Source organism: Colletotrichum higginsianum, chromosome 6 (assembly GCF_001672515.1).
Source record: "Colletotrichum higginsianum IMI 349063 chromosome 6, whole genome shotgun sequence".
Lineage (NCBI taxonomy): Eukaryota > Fungi > Ascomycota > Sordariomycetes > Glomerellales > Glomerellaceae > Colletotrichum > Colletotrichum higginsianum.
In genome coordinates this window covers 4,143,781-4,168,043 of record NC_030959.1, presented here as the reverse complement: position 1 = coordinate 4,168,043, position 24,263 = coordinate 4,143,781, and the positions used below count along the sequence as shown (strand labels likewise).

The window sequence follows — 24,263 nt, the reverse complement described above, 5'->3', positions numbered from 1 at the left end:
AGTCGGTCGCGTAATGTTGTGAAGGGTACTGAATAGATCCGTGCTGCAGCTCGAATACTAAGATTTGGAGTGTTTTTAATCGCTTGAACCGCTAGGATCAATTGCGCTTCTTTGTTTGATGACGACATTCTTTATGGTCGATGGACGTGTGTTGAAAGCGGGAAGATGGTATGATCGCGGTTGGGTGATCGACTCGCTTGTCTGATCGACTCGCTTATCAGCCACGTTAGTCTCTCTACCTTTATCTCTTGTCCTTACAATTACCTTAATCTCTATAAAGGTCTTATTTAGGTTATATAGAACTTTTTCTTACTAGTAGGTATTTAAATTAGCTACCCCTAGTACCTACTAGTAATTGCATAGCCTGTAAATCTTTATTAGGCCTAAGAGTTGAGTTCTTAATTAAGCTATCTATTAACAATACTCTTATATACTAGTATATTAGAATAGAGTAGTATAGTTTATAAGGGCTATAGAGAGGAAAGGACTATAGGATCTACTTAGCTTTTAGATTTATTAGGTCTTATTTTATGTAATAGATAGAAATAGCCTAGCTAGACAGTAGGAGTTATTATTATTATTGCACATACTGTACTTAATTAGGGATACAAAGCTTTATAAAATTCTAAAACTATTTTTTACTAGAAAAGCTAAAGACGATTCTTATTAAGAAAGAGTTTGCATACAATAGAGTTTACTACTACTAGTTATAGGCATCAAGATATAACTTTAACTACTATAAGAACCTCTTAATGTTACTCTATTTAGCGATTTTTCTTGTGAAAGTTAAAGACTACGTGTATTTTTATATTTGCTGCACACCTTAGCAGCATCCTTTTCGCCTTACAGACAGGTAACTCAAAGGGTGAACTAAGTAACATCTTAGACGACAGAAGGGTCACCCAGGAGGACGGTGCCTGAATCGCTTTCTTGGACGTCTGGCACCAGCATCCAGGGATGACGCAAACACTGATCCACCACAAATCTCCGCTCTGTATCAACGAACAGCATCGCGTCTATAAGATCAAGAGCTGGATCTCTTATCGGGTCCCAATATGGTGAAGGGTAGTCGAAGCGTCCCGACTTAATCTGCTGCGACAAGGTGTATGGGAAGTCTTTGCTGTAGAGCTCGTCTGAGAAGGGGGGAAACCCGCACAGGCAAATATAAAGCACTACCCCAGCAGACCAAATGTCGACGGGGTAGCTGTATTTTCTCTCACGACGATCCGCAAGTATCTCAGGGGCAACATCTGAAAGAACTGTTTAGCCATCTCTGGAGATTACAAGCAGTGAGGAGAGGTGAAGGAGCTTACAGCTCGGGGTTCCGCAAAGGACGTCATCCATTTGATCTGGCCGACTTGAAAGATTCACCGCCAGGCCGAAGTCCGCAAGCTTAATAATATTCTCGCTTTGCATGAGAATGTTCTCAGGTTTAACATCTCGATGAATCCATCCTTCCTTGTGCTAGAGATTGTCCTATTTCAGCAAGTATTCTGCGTGTAGTAGGTGAAGGGGTTACAAGTGTACTTACAATGTATTCTAGAGCAGAAAACAGCTGACGAAAGATGCACCGTGTTTCCTCTTCGGTTAGCTTCTGCTTCATAACTAAAAAGTTGAAGAGCTCTCCCTCCGGCGCAAGCTCCAAAACCAGGCAAAGCTGATCCATCGCATCTGACACCAAAACTTCCACAAGATGTACCAACTGGGGATGCCTCAAGCTAGTGAGGGCTCGAATTTCTTGAGGCGGGCTGATGGCACTTGTGTCGTTATTATAGGCTGTCCATCCTGTATTTGCATCAACGGTGAAGATTTTAACTGCGTAGCAAACGCCTGTCGTCTTCCTGGTGCCGAAGAATACTTCTGCAAAGTGCCCTCTACCCAACCTTTTCGCAATGTCGTACCTTCGATGGAACCCCCTTTGGTATGAAATCCCGTCTAGAGCAAGTTCAAGACTGAAACCAATTTCGGATTCCGTCATCCCAGTAGTTGGTGCCTCTTCCAGTTCTGCAATCTGGGCAAGCTGCTGCGGGGCTGCAAAGGGCTCACGTGGAATCCCAGCATCCACCACAGCCCCAAAATCGCCTCCAAAAGATGATAATTTGCTAGCAAGGGTTGAAAGTCCCTTCTTCGAAGCTTGCAGTGTCGCCCTTCTTCCAGCACGGTTCAGTGGCAGGATGGCCCCTGAGTCTATGAGCAGATTCGCGATGGCCTCTTGCCCGCTCAGGGCTGCCAGACTCAAAGCCGTCTCTCCCCAGCTGGTTTGTGCCGCAACGTCAGCTCCTGATTCTATCAGCAGCCGTACAGTCTTGATACTGCCACTGGAAACGGCTGACATAAGAAGAGACCAGCCTTCCGTGCCCGTGACCGTGTTTACGTTGGCAACTCCATCGATCAGGGCTTCTACTAAAGATGCCTTGCCAGCGAGAGCCGCAACATCGATTGCAGTTTCTCCGGCGATATCAGTAGCAGCAACGTCAGCTCCAAGCTGTATCAGTGCCTTGATGTTCTCCTCGTGCCCGAGGCGAGCTGATCTGATGAGCGGGGTTTTCTTGTCGCTGCCACGGCCTTCTATGTCTTTTCCTTGTCCCACGAGTCTTTCCAGGACGTTCGGTATCTGGAACGAAGCCGCGAGGACTATTCCGGGGAAACCTTTCGGGTACTCGTTACTCCAATGTGCGTATCTGTAACGAGGGAGACTCCAGATCTGACTTGCTACACTGATGGCACCTGCGTTTGACAAAAAGCGATTGACGGATCCCCATAAATCCTCGACTTGCAGCCCTTGGAGGTCAGCTCCCCAGTATCTTGCCGCGTAGTCCAGAAATGGGAAGTTGGCCAACCGCTCCGCCATCACGCTGTCTGATAAGGCAGGCCCTTCCTGAAAGTTGAGAAGCTGCAGGTATTCTAGGCTGATTCTGGCGAGCTCCAGTCGCGTCTTATCCAGATGTTTTCCGAGTGTGCGGCTAAGATAGTCTTGAGCCGTATAATGGACCAGACTGACTGTCTTGGAAATGCTGTCGACTACGATAAAACTACCGCAAACACCGGTGACGATATCCTCGGGTGGCAGGTCGTCAACTTCAAGCAATATCATGTCCTCGTCTTCATCTTCATCACGGGTACGGAGGTGGACAGCATACATATGCTGGAGCTCATGAATACCCAGCGGTCGTCGGGCACAGAGGATCCACAAGATGACCATCTCGGCTAGTTCAACATCTTCTTCTGCCTGGGTACGAATTCTCTCAAGTGCTTGCTTGTATGTTGCGTCGAGCGTCTTAGGCAATATTGAAAGCGAAGAGCGAACATCTCGACGCGTAAGCTTGCGGGAGAGAGAGTCCAAGTTGAGTGTCGCCAGAAGAAACCTTGAAGGTGGAAATCAGTAGCCAATCCGCTTGCGATATCAAATTGTGTTGATTACTCACATGCCTTGAGCACTCTCGGCGATGCTTGTGATGATATCGTCCTGCAGTTTCGGATCAGCACAGACGTGCTTCGCCAGCCTGAAATGCTTCGGAATCTTCCTCTCCAAATACAGTCGCACGTCCTCATCCTTAGCCTTGATGTCTATGCGTACGGCATCTTTGAAGAAGCCCTCAAAGTTCGTCGAGGTGCGTGACGTGAGTAAGATACGGACATTATCGCCGAGCCCCTGGAGAGCACCGACTAGTTCCACAGCCTCCATGTCCGAAGACGCGCATTCATCAAGAGCATCTATGACGATAAAAATATTGTCGCATGACGAGAAGAGCTTGGCGAAGACTTGGGAAAGTTGCTTGGTCATGGGACGAGTTCCTTTCTGTGCGTGTTTTGTGTAAAGCGACCTGATCTCTTCAGGCAGATTTGGATGGCTTGTTCGCTGAAGAATGTGTTCCAAGAGACTGGAAACTATTGCTGACTGAGTCTGAGACTCGCGTTGATTGTAATCGCAGTAGACATATGCCAGAAGACTGTTGGAACGATCAAGTTGCGTCTCGAGAGCATCTATAACCAAGGACCTGGTCTCATTAGCTATCGATGGTTCGACAAGGCGTCGCATCGTTCGTCAACATACGCTATTCGAGTTTTTCCAGCACCAGCTATGCTCCATGTCAGAAAGATATCAGTTTGGGAGATGTGTTGGAGTGGTCTGTATCATACGTATGCCGGGACACCATAACAAATTGACGTTTCCCGAAAGCCAGTCACGGTACTCCTTAGCTTCAAGAAACCATTTACCGGTGCCTGGCTGGACACTCTGCAACACGTCGGCTTGCTTGGCTCGGAAGGAAGTTGAGCTGATCCAACAAAGAATTTTATCCGTCTCTTGAATTCTGCCCTCCAAGTCCATGTCGTCAAGCTGCCTGCTGACCTTTTGAACCTTCTCGCTCGTGAGCTTGGAAATCGTCCTGGTCTTGTCAGCTGCTTGATCAGGTCCCTAAAAACTGTGTCTTACAATAGATCATTTTGGAGGACAAGCGTGAAGTGCGACTTGAGTCTCTCTGTCGTCCCAAACAGCTCTAAAATGTCCTTCTTCTCAAACGGCCACCTGAATGGTTGGGCAAGCCTGCGGAACCGAGCTTGGGGTGCTAGCTTTAACACGATCTCTTCCATCGTAGCCTTCATCCTCTCCAGAGGTCCGTCAGGGCCCGCTAAGAGTGCCATCGCTGCAGGTTCGAGACCAAATTCGTTGTCGGATTCGTTCTGCTCTTCAACGCGGTCGTGGATCATCTTCAAGAGAATGTTACGCTGCGTAGCTCATCTCGCAGCTTCGTTCGCTCTTTGCCGCCATCTTTAACATCCTTGAGATACTCCGTCGCCTGGGCCGTTACTTGAATCAAGGCTATCACGCCGGTGGCGATACTCAGAGGGTCGCTCATGGTTAGTGATTTTGCCTGACCTACAGTTGGATGAGCCTGCTAGTTTCTCCCAGCCGCAGACTGTTGCAGTAATGACTCTGCAATAATTTGAGGTTAATATAGTTGGTTGTTCCTAACTTCACTGAAATCAGGCTGTAGCCCGCCTGATCTTGCCGCTCTAAAAATGCCTCGTGCTAATGCGTCCATAATTGTTAGGTTTCTGATTGGTTCTATCTCTTATCGCGGGCAGATTACTTGTCGCTGATCGATAGAGTAAATCAGTTCTTCTTTGGGCGAACCTAGCACAGGGGTCGTAAGATCTGTCGGGTAATATCGCGTAACATGCCTGAAGTGCGTGCTAGGCGGCTCACGCAGCACCAAGTAAGTAGCGCGAAGTGCCCGGCACACCCTGGAGCAAGTGGGCGTTCTCGGAATATGCCGGAATGCACTTGTATAGCGGCCTGATTGGTTGGGAATCTAGCCAGCGTCTTGCCAACCGAGTTTGGGATGAATATCGATACTCTCCAGCACTTTGGTCAGCTCTCGCCTTGCAACTTAATGTTCAGTGCCGCCAGGAAGACCGCTTCTTCCCAACTACTTCTGTCTACAATGTCTATATCCTGCGGGTCGGTCATTCCAACACAGCAAGCCGGGCTGTAAGGTTGCATTCTAATATAGTTGGTTTACTGCAGATGCGTGAGCCTCGAACTTTGTGTTAGTTGTCCCGATGTCGACTCTTATTGCAATTTCAACTTACTTCTTTTTTGATAGATAATGTAGGCCTTATCACCAACTCTCATCATGCGACATGAATTGTGCTAGCCGCTAGAGAGGAATTAATTCTACTTTAATATCTTACGATGATTGAAGGGCAAAAGAGAAGCAAACTGTGGGATCGGAGCTGTGCTTCAGGACAGGTGAAAGTACGACTATTAAAGTAAGAGATACTAGAAAAATATTTAAGGATAAGCAATGAGTTTCACGCTAAGCATTTGTAACTTACTCAAACTGCTCGTATAAAAGTACATATGATAGGCCGGATGGATGACCTTTTGCTGCCCTGTGGCCCATAGAACTCTAGCATAGGAACAAAATCCAACTGAGGGGGGTGGGATGCATAAAACCTAATCAACGTTCTGAAATGGAGAGTCCCTATAAGTGGCAGAGAATGTGCCTGTTTTGTTAAGACACCTTTCAGCCTTTGAGGCACACGGTCGAGTATAATTCCACCTAAGAGCAGCCATTGGCACGCAGTTTTCCTAATACCTCCCTTATTAAATTTGTCTACGATAACCTTGTTAATCAATCAACCTTAAGCATACTCTTCTTCTGTTGTTCTAGACTGACTACGCTGTGTCAGACACTAAGAGCTTAACATGAACACAACACCATCAGCTCTTGAGACAGCAGCAGCAAATACAGCATGGAGTAGAACCCTTCTAAATCTGGTCACTGCCCAGCTGTTTCAAGTTGCAATTAACACTCTGGTGGTCTCGGGCCTATCTACGCTTGTCAGCGTCCTCTTCGACCACCTCATTAGCATCTCTCCATCTACTGCATTTGGTGCTACCCTGCTCTGCAAGCTCACCAGCATCGTCTGGGCTTACTACTCCACAAAGGGAACCATCCTCCGGTAGGAAGCCAAACAGCACAATACGTACTGTCAGACGGTGCGTCCTGGACTGAACCGACTAAGATTTGTCAGCCTGCGCGCTTGGAAGGAAGTCTACGGCCGCAAGGTTGGACAGTCCAGGCCCAATGTCAAGAATCTGGACTATGCCGCCAAGAACCTTCCGAGCAGCCGCCTGCCTATGGCTCTTGAGCCCACCACAGCCAGACACTCAGCGCAGCGCAAGCAGTTCAATCCTACCTTTTGGCGACTTATGTAAAAGCTCCCAAGTACGTTTTTAGTTCGTACTGTCTAGAGAAAACAAAGGCCGCACTGGGCGTCAGTAGTCATGGACATCACAGCCCCTGAGAAAGTAGATCACGATGTGAACCAAGACCTTGCGTTAGCCCTCCAAAGGGATAATACAGTGCCTCGTTGTATTTGAAGTGCTCACGTACCTTCATTTTTCCAGTAGGGAATTTACCTCAAGTTATCGTGATTCTAGGCCGTGTCTTCTGGTTTACAAATGGTACATTACAAAGCAGGATTGATTGTTGGCTATTATGTAGGTAAAGTACCTTTGATAGGGTTATTCCACCGGAAAACTTATATCAAGTAAGTTTGAAACTAACAGTAAAACCTGCCCTGTGCTGTAGGTATTGTTATCACCCCTGCTTACGCAGAAGCAGTCTCGGGTCTTCCACGCTGCACAGCATAGAGCTTCGCGAATGCCCCATCAATCCTCCCCAATAGCTCATCTGGCTCACCATACTCAAGTAACACGCCCCCATCTAGAACAGCAACCTTGTCAAATCTACGGACACCAGCGAGACTGTGCGTTGCCATGATGACAGTGCTAGTCGCGAACTCCGACTCGACGATGGCTTCTATGTAAGATTTGGTGCTGGCGTCAACACTGTGAATTATGAGTGATACTTAGTGTCAGTTTTCATACTGCATTATAATACCTTTTTTCAGATATGAACGCAAGGAGTGGGAGGGTCTGTTACTTACCCGCTGCTCGGCTCATCCAAAACTAGGACCGGGCTCTTGCGCAAAAGCGCACGGCCGAGACAGAAAAGCTTTCTTTGCCCTTGGGACAAGAAGTCCTCTTCCATATTCATATCAAGTATCGAGAATTCTAGAGGGTGAGAGGTCTCTGTGCTCTCCTTTGATCGGAAGATATCCCATAGCCCAACCTTCTGCAGGGCAGAGATGATATCGATATCTGTAGCCTCACCATGCGGATCTGCATTCAGTCTGACACTCCCGCCAAACAAGAAAGGGTCTTGTGTGAGACATGTGAGCTTCTGGCGGGTGACATCTTTAGGTACTAATGCAAGATCGACATTGTCTAAGACAATCCTCCCGGTAGACTCGTCGACCATGCCGAGCAGGGATAAGAGAAGTGAGGATTTGCCACTTGCGACACTCTTGTTAGCAAGTTTCTCGTCACAAGGCCTGTGAAATGGTTTATGCTTGTGACTCTTACCTTCCTGTCCTGCCGCATATGGCAACTTTCTCCCCGGCCTGAATCGAAATATCGATGTTGCGAAGCACGGGGTGACTGTGGTATGATGTTAGCTACTGCTTCAGACGGGTACAAAACTCCAGAAAGTAGAAAGTGAGATATATATACCCATTATAGTGAGCCGACCAATTCTCAATGACCACCGATCCTTGAGACGGCCAGCCAGCGAGAATTCTTGTATCCACGATCTCGCGAGGTTTCTCGGTCGGGGTATCCTCGGAGAAAGTTTTCACGCGCGAAATGGCACCCAAGGACGTCTCAAGCAAGGTCCAAAAGGTGATAAGGGCAGCCAAGGATTGGCCAAGATTCATCATGCTGACAAGGGCAACGCCGAGGAAACCGGCGTCCAGTCTGCTGCGGAGCGTGACGCCTAGGGCGGTGAGCAGTATCGCGAGCCCAGCGACCGTCAGTCCCAATACAAGAGTCAGCCATCGTTGAATGCAGAGGAGCAAGTAATAAGGCTTCTGGGCCCTGTCGAGGAGGGCGAGATTCTTAGCGACGTGGTTGCTCGTCCAGCCATATGCTCGGATAGTGGCGATGCCCTGGAGAGACTCCAGAACGTGAGAATAGAGAGGTGCTTTCGCTTCCAGGCTAAGCCAGCATTAGTACTTGATATCTTTTGCAAGCTAACAATAGGCATTACTCTAGTAGTCGAAGCTGCCGAGATGTCCTTAGATAAAAGCGTTGGAGGAAGAAGAGAGCGCAGGCGACGAAGGGCAGGACAGCTGCGAAGTAGGGAACAGCCACAATGGCCAACGCTGCAACTGCAAAACACGCAGCAAGCTCTATGATTCTCAAATTAGCGACCAGCTTCCTAGAGGATTGCGTTTAAGTTGCTACGGACGAAAGCTCGCATTCACGAGTGCCCCGGGTAGGGTCATGTCAACCAATTGCATGTCTTGACTGAATCTGTCATGGGAAAGAAATATGGGTCAGCTCATACTCTTGTTGTCTTACGCGAAAGTCATGAAATACCTGTTAACCAACACCCCAGTGTCGGTCTTGGCGAGAAAAGACATCGGAGCTCTGTCGTTACCGTTAGAGCATGAACAAGCCACTGGCAACAAGAATTCGGTGATCTTACCGTATAACTGCCTGAAGCACAGTCAAGTGGAGAGACTGTGCAGACTTAGGTACGATCACCACGTACATGTAGCTGTGTACAATCATTAGCATAAGAGCCTCAAGCATGATGCTTGGTGAGCCTCCAGGCTTTGATAAGTCAGGTTCGAAAGTGTAGGAGAAGAACTCACTAGACCGCAGAAATAAGACCGGCCGCAGTAAAAACCCCAAAGAGTGCATACAACCCAAGCCAGTAGCTTATCCGTGATGCTTGCGATCCGTCGCTGCTTTGGGCCCACAGTGTGATCCATGCATCTGTACTCACCCACATCAGCTTCGAGCCTGACTTATTGCGGCTGAATGGCACTACACCAGCACTCATAAAAAGGGGCGGATCTGATGGAGGAAGCATGCTTACATTGCAAGGTGCCGAATGCCACGTTTGAAGCTACGAAGAATCCGAACAAGGCGAAGCTAAGCCATCCCAAAGACGAGAAGTAATATAGATAGATGGACAAGTCTCCCACCTGTCTGTTGTCATCTCGTCTCGTGCTTAAACCCAGAGTTTCACCAGCTGAAAATTTGGGAGGTGGGCTATTTCCTGAGCTCGCCGAAGAGCCGACGTCTCCGGCTAGCTGTGGCGCAAGAGAAGCCATGTTTTCAGATGAGCTCCGCTGAATGATTTGTCCTTGGTCGTCAAGTATGATAGTTTGGTCCGCGATGGCGCATAGGCTCACTGTGTTTGGTCGTTAGTAGGAACGACACGTTTTACCAAACGCTATAGGAGCTATTCAAAATTCATTGTTACTTACCAGAATGCGTGGCCAAAATGGCTGCCATACCCAGCTTCCGGATCAGTCCATCAGCTCCGAAGACACGCGTGGTGACGATGTCGTGGGTGGCGGCATCCAGGCCGCTCAGTACATCATCAAGGACAGCGATAGGTTTGCGCGCATAAAGTGCCCGAGCTAACGTCTGTTTCATCTCAGTACGCAATACAATAGTCAGGCGCTGAGGCAGTTCTTACCAGGCGTTGCTTCTGTCCACCGCTGAGCGAAACCCCTTTGCTCCCGACATTCGTCGCGTCACCGTCCGATAACTGCAGCAGATCCACTTGTAAAGCGCAAGCGTGAACGACAGTATTGTACCAAGCAGCGTCGAAGTCAGTTCCCGAGACAATGTTTTCTCGGACGGAGCCGTTGGAAACCCACGGGCTTTGATCGCAATAGGCTAGCTCCTTGCTACTGATCCAGACAGAGCCGTTGAATATGGTGGCTTCACCGAGAATGGCCTTTAGAATTGTAGACTTGCCACAGCCGACTGGTCCCAAAATGACTGTGAGATGATGATTTTGGCTGATGCGCAGTGACATGTCTTTGACTACATGGCTGGAACCTCGCCAGCCAACGGTAGCATTATGGATGACCACATGGTCGGAGTTGAAGATCGTACGAGGAAGAGGCTCTTTTGGTGTTGATTGTGGACGTTGAATCATTTCCACACGGTTATGGTCCAAAGGCGTCTGAATCGTGTCCGGCTTATTGTGGCTCTCCAGATTCGTTGTTCCTAGCGGGCATTCAGGCAGTCGTTTGTCGTCCCAGGACTCGCTAGCAAGAAAGTCCTGGATTCTCTGAAAGCAACCCAAGGCAGCATATGCCTGAGGAATCACCACTAACAACTTGCCTAGAGGCTCCATGAGAATGGAGAGAATGGACAGGGCTGTGACTGCCTGCGACACCGTCACGAAGCTGTTACCCTGAATTTTGGCGGCGATTGCAAAGGTCGCAAATGTGAAGAACTGGGAGAATAGCGAGGGTAAGTTTACTGCGATTCATTAGCGCCTGCGCTGGATCAACTTCGAGGTGCCTTTCAGCTTACCAAGGCAGACATTGAAGCTGGACAAGCGCCTGAACCTCTTGGAGAGGTCCAGTTCAGCAACACGCATGCCCTGTATGAGAGATTCAAATTTGTTGCTAAGGCCCAGCATCTTGACACTTGTCATCGAGCCTAGGGTATGTGCGGTAAAGTTAATCCTCGCTTGAATCGCCTCGAGCCAGACCTTCTGGCGGGCGGTCACAAACCCAGCCGCTCTGACTGACATGGCGGTCGCCACTACCAAGTCGTAAAGTTAGCAACATAAACCAGTGAATAAAGCAACTCTAAGCCCAATCGACATGAGTACATTGACTTACCTAATGCAACAATGACTGGAGTGATACAAACTGGACCGATTTGCATCTGCAAGAACCACACAGCAAAAGCAAGCTGAATGACACTCGCCCAACTTTCGGCGACCACAAGATGCCACGTCTCGCAGATTCGTTCGACGTCTGTACCAATCAATGTCATCGCAGCAGAGTCACCGACTTGCGTCGACGGCGATTGCACAATCTTCGCATAGATCAGGGAAATGAGGCCGCCCCTGACCATAGCCATGAGTCGAAAGGAAAGGTGCTGATAAAAGCCTGTCGCAATCTTGTGACACACACATCTGATTAGCAGCAACCCGGGCGGGAGGAAGGAAGTTGAGATTACGGGTATCCCTGTATAGACTAAAGCCACAGCACCGATCAGACCATGTCCTTGGTTCCAAGTTTGCTGACTGACAGGAGCCGATATAGTCTCTACGATCTGGTGGATCAGGAAAGGCTGTGCAAGGCTAAGTGCAACCAGAAAAAGACGAGGAAGAGCAATCTTGGCAAGTTCCAACCGCCAGGCCGAAAGCGTAGCCAGAGCTAAGGCGTGCTTGTGCCGATTGTGGTCTACTATGAGCCAAGGTCAGAGTACTAGACGACAATCTCGGTGCAAGAGGGCCCAAATAGTTCTCACTTTTATTCATCCATCGAACCTGTAGCTCACTCGAAAGCTTGGAAGATCTAAGCTTTTCATTGATGGACTCGAGATCTTCAACGGCCAAGATGCGCCGGGATCCATCAGAAAGCAAGTGTCTCAACCACCAAAAAAGCCCACGACTGAGGAGGCCACTTGTTGCCTCGCGTGAGAAGCTGTGATACGCACCAGCCAGGATTTTCCTTTTGTTCTTGGTCTCTAGGACGAGAATCAGAACCTGGACGGCTAGAGCAGCGGTGAGAATAGCTGGCATGAGATGTTTGTCCGATGCCAGGAGCCAGGCGGTTCGGACACGCGCGCCGTTCAGGGGTAGTGAAATTGTGAGATAACCAGTGATTGTGAAAGATGGCCGTGGGCTTTTGCCATGTTGAACTTGGGACAAGACAGCGAGGGCGAGAGCGGCACAGAGACTTAACACGGATGAGGCCAGGGTTGCGCGAGTGGTGAATCCATGTCCCGAAGCCCATAAGACCAGCAAGGCTAAGTTAAGTCCGGCATACACGAGAGTCGATACCTTCCAGCCTATGTTAATGACATGAACTTGCTGATGATTACAAAAAGGTGTAACAACAAGGGTGACCGAGAAGTACGAACGAGTTTGAACATTGATAGAAGTAGCGATGGCCTCACAGCCGAAACGGCTTTGAAGATACGGGCCACCTGAATAGGGGCAATCAGGAGAAACCCAGCCGACAGCGGGATAGACAGGACGCTTTCTTCGAATAGCACTATGGAAAGATCATGTCAGTGACTACCCACAAAGTATCGCATTAGCAACCAAGGGCTGCGTACCTGTGAAGTCGAACCCGCCTCGACAAGACTCCGTAGCGACGGCTGGCCCGAAAAGCTCATCGTGGCAGACATTCGACACATTATTCATGCTGGGTCACAGAATATTGGGTGAAGCCTGGTGAACTATTGATGGTTTCGTTGGTAAAAGGGGGTGATTGTATGGCCAGGAAAGGATCTAGTCCTCACGATACCGGTTCGGCTTTGAGCGAACACAAGGACACAAATGAAAGTAAAGCTTCCTGAATCTCGTAAGGTGAGGAATGAAGAGAGGCACTGTGCAATCCTTTTAACCAACGTGGGCGCGTACATAAGCAATGATCGGCAAAAAGAACCCCTCACGGCTTCACTCTGATTCGTTTGAGTGTGTGAGTCAGTCCTAGGGGGGGATGGGAGTCACAATATATGTCACAAATACTAACTGCGCTAATAGGGGCAAAAGTGAATCTACTGAAGTGGTTCTGCTTTAATGTAGTATTTAAGTGTGACAACATACCTACTGAAGACTAAGGATACCTAAGATAAGACACACCTACAGTGAAATAAGTACTGCTGGATCTAACATTATGCGGCCTTCTGCACTAGGGGAGATGCATTGTAGATATCACCTGCTATATTAGGTATAGCTGATTGGAGTTGGCGTTATAGCTGATAAGTGCTTCCATTACCTGATTTTAGGTCAATCAGACGGTTGACACCAACAGGTTGGAGCTGCATCATTACGTCAACAGTGTAGGACATCCACGTATTGGACCGGGGCATGAGCATCGCCAAGGCGTTATCACCACACACCTGCCTTATCGAGCCGCACCTGTCATCTGCTATGACTCTCTCCCGTTGATTTTCAGTCATTCTCGCCCCGCGCGTATTCACTAGGTACAAGAAGAGGGCAAGCAATATTCCAGGAATCTCAGCCCAAGCTAGAGGCCCTAAGTCGACTTCTTACCATCTGGTTTGGTTTCAAGGTAATGAGGGTCAACTCCCTCGATCGTCTCGTTATAGATATTGATCCCGTCCCTAGCAGTCTCTTTTCCCATGGTGCCTCTCCTGCGGGGTCCTGGCACGCAACCATTCGACGATATTATCGAACTTCCTGCGGCAGAAGCGCGTCGAGGCAAAGTCGGGCCCGTAGCGCTGGGCGCTGGGATACCATTTGAAATGCATCGGGCTCTTGTACATGTAACGAGTACAGGACTTCTGCGTCCACTGCTGAGACAAAGCTGGTTGGGTGCGTCTTGAAGGGAGTAAAAAATCGCTAAAAATCTTAAGACGTAGTGAATTCAATAATTACACCTTGGTTTCTAAAATTGCTCGCCGACTTCATTTTCCATCGCCTTGCGCAAAAATGGAGACGCTATTACGCCTGCTCTGATTTCTGCCGCCTCTTCAACTCTACCAATCATTGTTAGCTCTTCTATTAGTCTCAGACGACCGAATAATGCGTTAGATGCGTAGTGATCCTTCAAGCGCTCATTACCAGTGCTGATGGCGGCTAGGTCTGTAACCGTCATAGATTCATGAAGGTAGAAAAGAGCCAAACCCATGTTCCCGCGCTTCTCTAAGCACCAAAAAGCATGGTAACTGTAAAGCCCGTAGTTGCCCAGCGTCTTGTAACGCCATTCCCCACGCGAAGCGGAGTTTGCGGCTTCGATCAGACGACGACCCATTTTGCAAAGTTTGAGAATGTCGCTACCGCGAAAGTCCAGTTCTTTGGCCACATACAGCATGCAAAGTGCCACGTCGTGGAAATTACCCGAATTTTCGTGGAATAACCTCACTGCACTATTCAGCTGGTGCTTGTAACTGTTGAAGAAGTCCTGGGTGCAAAGAGCCCCTGCGTTGCCTGTGGTGTTACAAGCCGGCGTTGCATCCGCTTTTGCCTCTCTGCCATGAAAATCAAGCTTCCCACGGATGTCAATGTAGCAGTCAGCGAGAACTGTATGCATTTTTTTGACAGTGTGTTCACTTGAGTTGTAGTCGGTCGAGAATAACTTTTGCATTGCGACGGCTGCAAGAGTAATTGGCTCCGCCCGTTTTTTAACCCAAAGCATGCGAGAAAGATGATGCATGTAGTTGAGCAGTATCGGCTTTCGGAGTACCACGAGTAGAAAATGTGGGATATCCAACAGCAGCGTCTTGTGAATGGCGATGGCATCACTTTCAATGACTTCTTCAACCTCACGAAACGCTTGGCGAAGAATTGCGCCACCGACTAAGAAGTCCTCTGCATCGAATAACTTGATAACGTCGGGCACCCACTTATGGGCACCCCCCACATTTGGGCACCCCAAAAATGAAGCCATCTCCATCATAACCATCGACTTCAATTAATTATTGCACTCTTCTAGATGCCACCACAATACAGCTTTCAGCTTCACTAGGTAAATCAGACTCGCTGGACTCATCCGTGATATCCTCTTTTTCGCCAGCCTCAATTTGAGCCTTCTGGATGTCCTTGATATTAGCGAACTTGGTGTTTGGGTCGATCTGGACTGTCCTTCTTTTCCTTGCTGCATTATTGGTGACTTGGGCCTGCAGGAGCTCCAGCTTATGCTGGGCAGTTGCCAGCTCATAGGCCTGCTCGCTGAAGCCTTTTTTCACCTTCATGAAAAGGAGGCGTTGAGTATGGACATCATTGTCCAGCTCTGTGAATAGCTTCAGTTGCCCAGCCAGGTCCTTCATCTTCCTTGGCGTCGACCATACTACTGCAGATGACGCAGATGCCCATTCTTTATCTCCCTGGCCTCCAGACTGCCCTTTGCTGGCCTGATCTGATGCCCTTGGTGTTGATGGGAGCAGCAACTTGCTCATAAGGGGCTTTGCTATAGAAACAGGCCATAGGCCAGTCCATTTCCATCCACTTCTGATGTTCTGCATCGTCAGGCCTGCCAGACGAGCCTTTTGATAACATCCAAGGAAGCTTCTCTTGCCTATAACAGTAGAGTCATTCCAGTGACTGAGATATCCAAGCTCCTTCCTATAGGCCACCTTCACAGGGCTGAAGACTGACTGGTCTAGTGGCTGGAGGACATGGGAGGTATGTGGTGGAAGGAATAGGAGGTAGACGTTATTAATATAACATATCCACATAAATTCCGTCGTTGTGTGACTCCCATGGCCATCAACAATCAATAGTCTAGCCTCATCCTTGCCCTCCTTGCCCTGGGAGGCAGTCTGAGGGACAGTCTGAGGGAGGAAGACCTTCTGCAGCCATTCAACTGCAGTGTCGTCTGTAGTCCATCCATTCTCTGTTGCAGTAAATTGCCATCCTTCATAAGGGCCAAGATCTAGAGGAAACCACTGCTGCTGGACTGTCTTGCCCTTATATATAATGAGGGGATCAAGGGCATGGCCCAGGGCAGAGATGCATTCGATAACAGATACCCATGCCCTTGACCCAGGCTGTTTCTTGCGGACAGACTTCGTCTCAGACATGCCCAGCACCAGCCCATTAGATCCCTGGCCCTCAAGGATACCAGTCTCATCCATGTTGTATCTATTGGCTGGTTTGATGCTGATGATCTCTGGTATGGCAAGGAGTTTGAACCAGTCCCTGATGACCTCAGTAGATGCCCCATTAACACGTCTAGAATCGATAGGGCGACTTCTCTGAACCTTGACTGAAGGATTTCTCCTCATGAAGGCAGAAACCCAGCCCTTTCCTATGGGCTCTGTGTCTCCCATAGCATGGAGGATCCTTTCTGCGAATAGCTTCACTTGCAGATGGGTTGGGGCAACTCCAAGGGCATGTTGAATGCGAATCCATTCAGCCAGCTTATGCTCCTGATCAGGGGAAAGCCTCTGAAGGTCAGAAAACGCAGCTTTTCTGGCCTGCTTGCCATTAAGTCGATGCTGAAGGGTTGATCTTGGAATGCCATACACAATGCCTGCCCTCTTTATGGCCATGCCGTTGCTGATGGCTTCAATCGCTTGCTGGACCTCATCTTCAGTGTATTGGACCATAAGGTATAGAAGAAGGTATTCCCAAAAAATGAAGTTGTTTGGATAAGTATTGTAATTGTTGTGATGGTTGGAGGTGGGAGGAATGAGGAGGCTGGTCATGGTGTTGAGGCATTTTTGGGGTGCCCAAATGTGGGGGGTGCCCATAAGTGGGTGCCCGACGTTAGCGAGTATAATCTGCGTGAATACAGAGTAACCGTTGTTTGGAAACCGGTCGAACTGATACGAGGTGTTCCAATTGAGGTCTTGTCTAGCATTTCCGTGTATCAGGTTGCGAAGGTTAGAATAGATTGACTCGGTCCATTTTTCTTGGTGATTACCATAGAGCATCGTGTGTGGAAATGCTGATGTGTGCCGAGGGACGTGGTGTAAAGAACCATTTGTATAGCCGACAGTGGTGCTATTCCAAACGAGGACATGTCTTGGATGTTTTCGACTTGGCCTCCGGCACCTGGGTTTCCCACTGGAAGTCTCCACTGGAACGCCCTTCTCAAGGCTTTGTTGATAGGCTTTCGTGTTGTACTTTTTCCAGTTCCACTTCTGGAATTGTCGTTTGTACATCCTTTCGCTCCAAGGAAGTCAGCAAAATTGATACAGTTTTTTCCATCTAAAGACAGTTGTAATACTTACGTGGCTGAAAAGGAATGTTTCTCCAGCATGGTGCCTATAAGCTCCTTCAAAGGGATATTTTCTTCCAGGTAGAGGTTCCGAATTGCATCTTTCTGTGTCTCCCAGTCCGCCTGGCTTTCGGGACGAAAGAATAATATTTTGCCTGCATTAAACGATGCAGCTTGAGGTAACGCCGATATATTTACAGGCGGCAAACTTTGTGAAGGCTTGAAAGTTAGTTCCTGCGTAGGGAGCAGTAACATGTTGAAGGAAGCAATTGGTTTAGTGGACGCGGCCGTCACGTCCAAGCCACCTGTGTCGTCTTCGAAACTGTCGCACATTGTCAAGTCCAAGATTGATGCTGTGACCAAGGTGAGGTATATGTTGCTGTTGGAATTTGCTACGAATACGGAAATAGAATGACCCCTTCGGAAGATGAAGAAGACTCTTAGGCCTAATATAGGGGTTGTTGAATCAGCTGTCTGGGGAAGAATCGCTAAATGTACGCGCCAAGATTAGAGTTGCACACCACTTCTCTCACCTAAGTATCCCTTTCCTTCTCTCATGCAGTCAAAAGTTCCTTGCTTAAACCAATGAGATCTCTTTTTCATGTTATCTTACTCTGGCATGCAAGTGCATTGCATTATCGAACAATGTCAGGAGGGAACGCTCCGGTCTGCGCCACCCGCCTACAGGGCTCAGCTTGAATTCAGAGGTCTTGACTCGTCACACCCGCAATGGTCCAATTTGCCGGTGGCAAGAACATAGCAATGAATATTGCTGCAGTAGCAGTACTACTGTCTTGGAGTTGAAGGGCCGTCTTTGACGCAGGTTGGGGTTATCATGTGGCGAAGGCCATTGAGTCGGTGTGGCTTGACAGTCCGCAGAGCTGCCTTCGGCCCTTGATGCCCTTGTGAGCCGTACCGAAGTGCCGACCAAGGGAAAAGGCATCATATCTCACTTACATAAAGTAAGTCGTGCTTCCTCGCCGAGTGGGACTCTCCTGGCTATTGTAAGACCAACCCTCGCTCGTTAGCGTCTCAGGAGTCGGTCCGGGCAGAAGCAAAAACGAGTCGCTAGTTCAGAGGTGGACAGCAAGTCCTTTGCGCGGCCGCCAAGCCTATGCCACTTTTGCTAGGCCACCCGCGACGCACGCCGGAAGGAATAACGTGCCGTCATCCCGCTCCCAACTTTTCCCCCTCATTTCGGAGGTCCAATAGACGCGTTGAAACAGAGGAGATGCAAGTTATCCCAACTCTCTTTGACTGAAGTATGTACCTTATCTGGTTCCTTGGCCGACATTTCTGGTCCAATCGATGAACATTTACTACTTTTCGACGAGTTTAAGCAAACCGTTATCTGTAAGTGATCGTTCAGGATCACCCAGGCTGTTCGTGGCGATACCGACCGCCTGGGCTGCTCGGCGCCACAGCGTGGTGTTATCTATCAAGTTGACCCGTCAAGTTGAAGCAGTACAAATGGTTATAATACTTATTATGTTAAGACTAGGGGCACTTGAATTAAGACAGATGATTTGCTATTTGCAGTCTGCAACCCCCCCCTTAGACAGCAGAAGCAGCAGCCGCCGCTAATGTCCTACGCGCCTCCCTAGCAGCAGGCACGTTTCACACTCCTTTGTCGTACGCCTTAACGCCACTAATACTAACATGCTGCTTTGTTAGTTACTAGCCTACCTACTCTACTGCCTAGTAAAATAATATCTTCTAATTGCTTAGGTATTTATACTAAGTGCATCTATAAAGAGTTATTTATTTAGTGTATTAATATAGTATAATAATATACGTTATTATAATAATGCTCCTTATAGTACTACTGCAGATAAAGCTAGTATTAGCCTAGGGAAGTTAGCTAGTTCTACATCTAGGTATGCAGTAATTTTAGCTAGTAAGCTGCAGCTATTTTAGTAATATAGAGAGTACTTAGCTACTTTTTTAAGGTGAGTAGTAAATACCTACATTACAGCTGCATTTACTAGCTATAAATATAATATAGGTAAGTTATATAGAATAAGAATAGTTAAGTGGTATAATATATATATATAGCAAGTAGGCTACTTTCTTCTATTCTTCTATAATTAGATAAGCAAATGAGACTACCGCCAGCGACACTGCGACAGCGCAGGAGAGGCAGGTGGGCGTCAATGACGCGGGCGAGTTTCACCAAATGTCTACCCATCAGGACCAGTGTCGGGCCAGCAGCTTTATTGGAGATTCGGGTCCCAATGCGCCGACGACTGGGCGCTGCAAGGCTCTCCAGGACTGGGCGAACAACAACGGGGGGTACTTCTAGACCGTGTTCGGCCGTCATATCTGGGGCGTCAAGAAACATTGGCTCATCAAGACTTACCCATCTGGGAAAAATGCGTGTGCATTCTGGGTCAGGCACGCGGCTTATAAAGCCCGCATTGACAACTTGAACATGAAGGACCTCATCCGGGATTCTCTCAGCAAGTTCACAAGGAACTTCAACGGTGTGTACAGGATGCGAGCTCGCGGGGTGGCGGCGTGCGATGTGGATCTGGTCCAGGGCGGCTCTGTCGCATACGAGTGGTGGGTGGACAACGAGTAAATTCAATAGTGTTAGCCCCCTCGCCGGCGATGCCAATTTGCTGTTGCGGGCAGCATAGAGATATAAGGTATAGGCAGGATGAGTTGTCATCTGGTGGTGTTTGTGTAGATGAAGGAGAGGGGTGTGTAGCCAACCTAACATGAATTTATCTCTTTAACTCCTCTTCCCCTATAGTAGATTATAGATCATGTTTCTCTTTTCCTGCTTCCTGTATCATTACGTAGTGTTTTACGATCCTTATAGAAAAGGGCTTCAACGACAGATTTCCTTCCCTCTTAGAATAACAAAGAAACTATACAGACCTATTTAGAGTAGAAGTCTACTGGCTAGTTTAAGTGCAGAAATTAAGTAATAGAGTCTTCTCTTTTATTGCTAAATATTGTAATCTCCTTAGGTATTGAGTAGCTCTATATAAGAATTATTCTTTACAGCTAGCCTACTTATTAAGAAGTAGCTATTATATAGTAATACTAATATTATTATATACTTTTAAGAATAAGAATAGAAAGAAACCTATAAGTTAAAAGTAGATTCTGTAAGAACTAGCAATTTCTTAGTATTCTTAGTACTCTTTCCATAGTATTAACATACTATTTACTACTATACAACTATATTCCTAAGCTTTAAATAAAACTAATACTAATTAGACTTATGTATCTTCTTTACTAGCAGTATAGATAAGTTATACTACAATTATAACTAGAAGATCCCTATTTACTAATAGCGCAGTTATAAAAACAGTGGAATATGCAAGCCTAAGTGCAATAATAGTGAGGTTAAAGTTAGCTTATTGCGAATTAGCTGCAATTTCTTGCACCAAGCAACATACTGCACTAGCAAGGCATCTACCTCTACCTATAGGTTGTATTAGTAGGTTAGAGAGGCACTAATATGCAATAAGGATTATCCTAGCAACTACCTAAACAAGATCTTCTGATTAAAGCTAGCCGCTAGAGGCAAGCAGCCATTCGTATCTAGTACAAAGCACTACTGCTGCCAGGAACTCAAGCCAGCAGCGTTTTCTAAGTGCAATTAGGTTAAGACGGGGAGCCTGTCTAGGTTCAAACAGAACTTCATCTGCAAGGACAGCTGTACCAGCAGCCAAATAAAGCTGGCTACCAAGGTTGGCAACATAAAAGAACGGGTGCTTCAGCAGCGCCAGGGCGTACTGTTGCAAGTCTCCCAAGGCCGTTATTGTTCCCTGCAGTGACAATGATCCCTTTGGAGGAAATCAGAACAAGGAGTTCCAGCTGCTCATGGAGAAGCATATAGAGAACCCGACGTGCCCGGCCACGATTCTGCGCCCAGTACTGGGCGACATGTTCACCAATGTGAAAGGTTCTCTCGAGTTCGAGGCCTCCCTGACTCGGACTTTGCAAGGCAAGACTACGAACTGCGAGATGGATCGTTATTGGATAGGACCGACTCCCGGCGTTGCCGGCGGTAATGACATATACCGAGATCCCTACATGGCGAATGGCGGCCCTCAAGACCGCTGGGTGGTGTTCCACATGCACATTGACGAGGGTACACAGTGGCTGAGGACCATCAATGGGCGCACCCACGTCGGCATCCGATCGGTTCAGGTCTTCCACGGCTACGAATCCAACGTCCGGGGCAATACGGCATGGCGAGTCGAGAATACGGACGGACGCCGTAATAGTCGAGATGGTTTAACTTGTGAAGAAGAAGAGGCCGTGTGGTACCCTGGAGCCGATGTTGAACTCCCCATCGGCACCGGGACTGAATCGGACGATGTCTTTTACCGGCAATTTCAACAATGGGGCGACCGATTGTTTAACGACAGCTACATGGGCTCGCGCGCGCTGGAGCTCCTATTGAGTGTAAGTGCCTATCTGACCTGGTTTGTTTACTATGCCTGCGGCCTTGACCATTTACTGTTTTCTTGGCTTTCGCTGACGCTAAGCTTCCACAGGGCTTCCAAACACTACAACGTCAAACTCCTGATCCAAGCAGCCGGTTTCTTCTTTGGCATACCGGAACCCAGACCCTAGTGTTGCAAGTTTTGAGTGGGTTGCAATGCTACAAATGTTGGTGATGACTGCGCACCTTCAGCCATAGGTTTCAAACTCAAGTTGTTGTTTTAGTAATTAGACGATTAGTAATTAGATGAGAATAATAGTTTGTGGCTTGGTAGTAGATGTTGGGTAACTGCAGCATGAACAATGCACAGATTGCTACTTCCAGGCTTATTCGGAGCAGCTATTGCTCTCATTCGGTGAAGTCTCTTGCGTGCCTCGATGGTCTCAGCCCATGTGCGTGATATTTGGGCTTGAAAGTAGATTCGGTTTGGGAATACTATGAGTACATGTCTCTTTCACCGGAACTTCGGTGTTACATTCATCGAATTTACTAGCTAGTTGCCTCCATCGCCTCTGGTTGAGTCCAGATGCGCCCTGATCATCTCAAAGATATCTATCGCATTGCTTCGCATCGCCCACATTAGCGGTGTAGTATCGGCGCTCATGCCCTCCAGATCCCGTATCGGTATGGCAAGATCCTCAACGAACTTCTGCATGCGGAACCCCCATACATCCCGCAGCTTGTTTGGGGCAAGAGACGGGCTCTGGATAACGATCGATTCGGTATCAACGGGCCCGCCGCCCGAGATGAGCTCTTGGACAAGCGGCGCAGCCGCTTTCCTCGCCTCTTGGTCCCGGGCTGAGAAAGGGGTAGGCCACGTTGCCAAAGCGTGAAGCGGGGTCCATCCTTCGGCCGTCACGACGTGGGCATTGGCACCCCGCTGAAGTAGGGTGTTTGCTAGGCGGTACAAAATCTGTTGCCTCTTTGCATTCGTCGGGGATAGAGCGCATAGCAATGGCGTCCAGCCGTTGCTAGTAGCTAAATTGACGTCCAGACCACGAGTGAGCAGGAAGTCGACCACGTCTTCTCGCCCTCCGGCTGCAGCGTAATGTAGAAGTGATTCGCCGTGTAGTGTAACCGACCGAATGGCGGTGTCTGGATCATCAGAGTACGAGACAAACAGATTTAACTGCTCAACGGTTCCAATTTGTGCGACGCGGTGCAAAAGTGTCTCTCCAGCTTCACCAGTCATCTCGATCAATGCGCCGTGCTGCAAAAGGATCCGTACCGCGTCAGTCGATATGGGCGGTCTGCTCACCAGACACTGGAGGGCGCTCCGGCCGCGTGCGTCTTGAGCATTGGCATTTCCTCCCTTCTCCAAAAGCCCTCTTATGGCGCCAATGCAACCGACTGATAGGCAGGCCGTGTGGAGTAGAGGCTGGTTGGGCGGTCGTCCGTTCGTTGTGTCTGGGTTTGCACCAGCATCGATGAGTCGATGAACTACGCGCTGTTGGTACACGTAGTCCTCCGCTCTAGGAGGTGGCTTCATGGGATCCTCAGGTAGGATCAACTTCCTTCTGACCACCTCTTCAAGAGCACCTTGGACGATATCGGGAGGGCAGTCAACCTTGGCTAACAACAAAGCCACAACGTCATCACACCATGACGACGCAGCGTCATATACCGCCCGGTGCTTCTCATCGTCAGTCCAGCCGTTCCATACGTCCAGTAAGTAGGCTACCAATTCCACATGGCCATTTCGAGCAGCCACCTGAAGACAGGAGAGATTGGGTCTTTTGCTAGGGTAGAAGCGTCCGTTGGGACCGACTAGTCACCAAAAGAGACTGGCGATCTCGAGTCTGCCATATTGCGAAGCAGCCAAGAGTGGTGTAAAACCGGGATCACCGTTCTGTTGCACATTTGGGTCCCCGCCAGCATCAAGTATCATCCGGACTGCAGTCTCGTCATTTTGCAATATGGCTTCGTGTAGGGCCTCACCGATGTGGTGGCTTGTGTCGATTGCGGGACTCCAGTGTTGTAAAACCTGCGCCAAGTAATCCCTGTCTCCGTTTTCGAGGTAAGGTTGCACTACGTTGCTAAAGTGCGGCATTTGAGGCGTTGATGTATTCATTGTGTTGAAGTTATTGGAGAGAGGAAGTTTGTGGGATGGTGTTGGAGTGGTGATTTCTGTTCAAGGTTAGGTACTAAGAAAATCAGATGGACTAGTGGCGGTAGTGCTGCTGGACAACGACTACAGGACTTTTCCGCCCTACAAAGGAACAGCCTTTTCCCCTCACAACCCCTCACAACCTCTGTAAGAGGAGGGTGCCTAACGGGCTAAGCTACTAATATAGGGGCTAATTGCTGTAAACTAGGCACTTTCGCCCGTCCGAGCCCTTTTTGAGCTGTTGCTTACTAATGGAGTCGTGTAACCTCGGCGGAAGCCCGGTGAGGGCCCGCCGGGCCCGCGCCGTGGGCAATAACGTCGGGCACCCACTTTTCGCCCACCCCCCCATTTCGCCCACCCATAAATCCCTCATCAGCACACCTAACCTCCAACCTCCTCCTTTTTCTAACCATCACAACATTTACAGTTTTTATC

At 48.5% G+C, this 24,263-nt stretch overlaps 6 protein-coding genes across 6 annotated transcripts; 2 read left to right on the top strand and 4 right to left on the bottom strand.

Annotated features, from left to right (window-relative positions):
• Nucleotides 1-2,273: 2,273 nt before the first annotated feature.
• On the bottom strand, nt 2,274-4,710 carry CH63R_09601 (Ankyrin; the record flags this gene model as incomplete). Its single annotated transcript, XM_018304575.1, has 5 exons — nt 2,274-2,318; nt 2,375-3,365; nt 3,426-3,799; nt 4,352-4,388; nt 4,436-4,710. 5 exons carry the CDS (start codon nt 4,708-4,710, stop codon nt 2,274-2,276), a joined length of 1,722 nt encoding a protein of 573 aa, XP_018156598.1.
• A 1,504-nt stretch (nt 4,711-6,214) lies between these two features.
• CH63R_09600 (uncharacterized protein) lies at nt 6,215-6,727 on the top strand (the record flags this gene model as incomplete). The annotated part of the gene is made up of 2 exons (XM_018304574.1): nt 6,215-6,471; nt 6,535-6,727. The coding sequence occupies 2 exons, from the start codon at nt 6,215-6,217 to the stop codon at nt 6,725-6,727; spliced, it is 450 nt and encodes a 149-aa protein (XP_018156597.1).
• A 395-nt stretch (nt 6,728-7,122) lies between these two features.
• On the bottom strand, nt 7,123-12,770 carry CH63R_09599 (ABC transporter; the record flags this gene model as incomplete). Its single annotated transcript, XM_018304573.1, is given in 17 exon segments — nt 7,123-7,363; nt 7,462-7,869; nt 7,940-8,014; nt 8,036-8,569; nt 8,622-8,763; nt 8,823-8,887; nt 8,936-9,004; nt 9,063-9,134; nt 9,232-9,355; nt 9,459-9,776; nt 9,853-10,015; nt 10,068-10,864; nt 10,919-11,152; nt 11,233-11,802; nt 11,870-12,515; nt 12,521-12,618; nt 12,683-12,770. Coding segments are annotated over 17 exon segments (4,644 nt in total).
• A 1,210-nt stretch (nt 12,771-13,980) lies between these two features.
• CH63R_09598 (Transposase) lies at nt 13,981-14,679 on the bottom strand (the record flags this gene model as incomplete). The annotated part of the gene is made up of 1 exon (XM_018304572.1): nt 13,981-14,679. The coding sequence occupies one exon, from the start codon at nt 14,677-14,679 to the stop codon at nt 13,981-13,983; it is 699 nt and encodes a 232-aa protein (XP_018156595.1).
• Nucleotides 14,680-21,093: 6,414 nt separating this feature from the next.
• CH63R_09597 (Chitinase) lies at nt 21,094-21,867 on the top strand (the record flags this gene model as incomplete). The annotated part of the gene is made up of 2 exons (XM_018304571.1): nt 21,094-21,681; nt 21,853-21,867. The coding sequence occupies 2 exons, from the start codon at nt 21,094-21,096 to the stop codon at nt 21,865-21,867; spliced, it is 603 nt and encodes a 200-aa protein (XP_018156594.1).
• A 347-nt stretch (nt 21,868-22,214) lies between these two features.
• Nucleotides 22,215-23,792, bottom strand: CH63R_09596 (Ankyrin repeat protein; the record flags this gene model as incomplete). Its single annotated transcript, XM_018304570.1, has 2 exons — nt 22,215-23,488; nt 23,558-23,792. 2 exons carry the CDS (start codon nt 23,790-23,792, stop codon nt 22,215-22,217), a joined length of 1,509 nt encoding a protein of 502 aa, XP_018156593.1.
• Nucleotides 23,793-24,263: the final 471 nt, after the last annotated feature.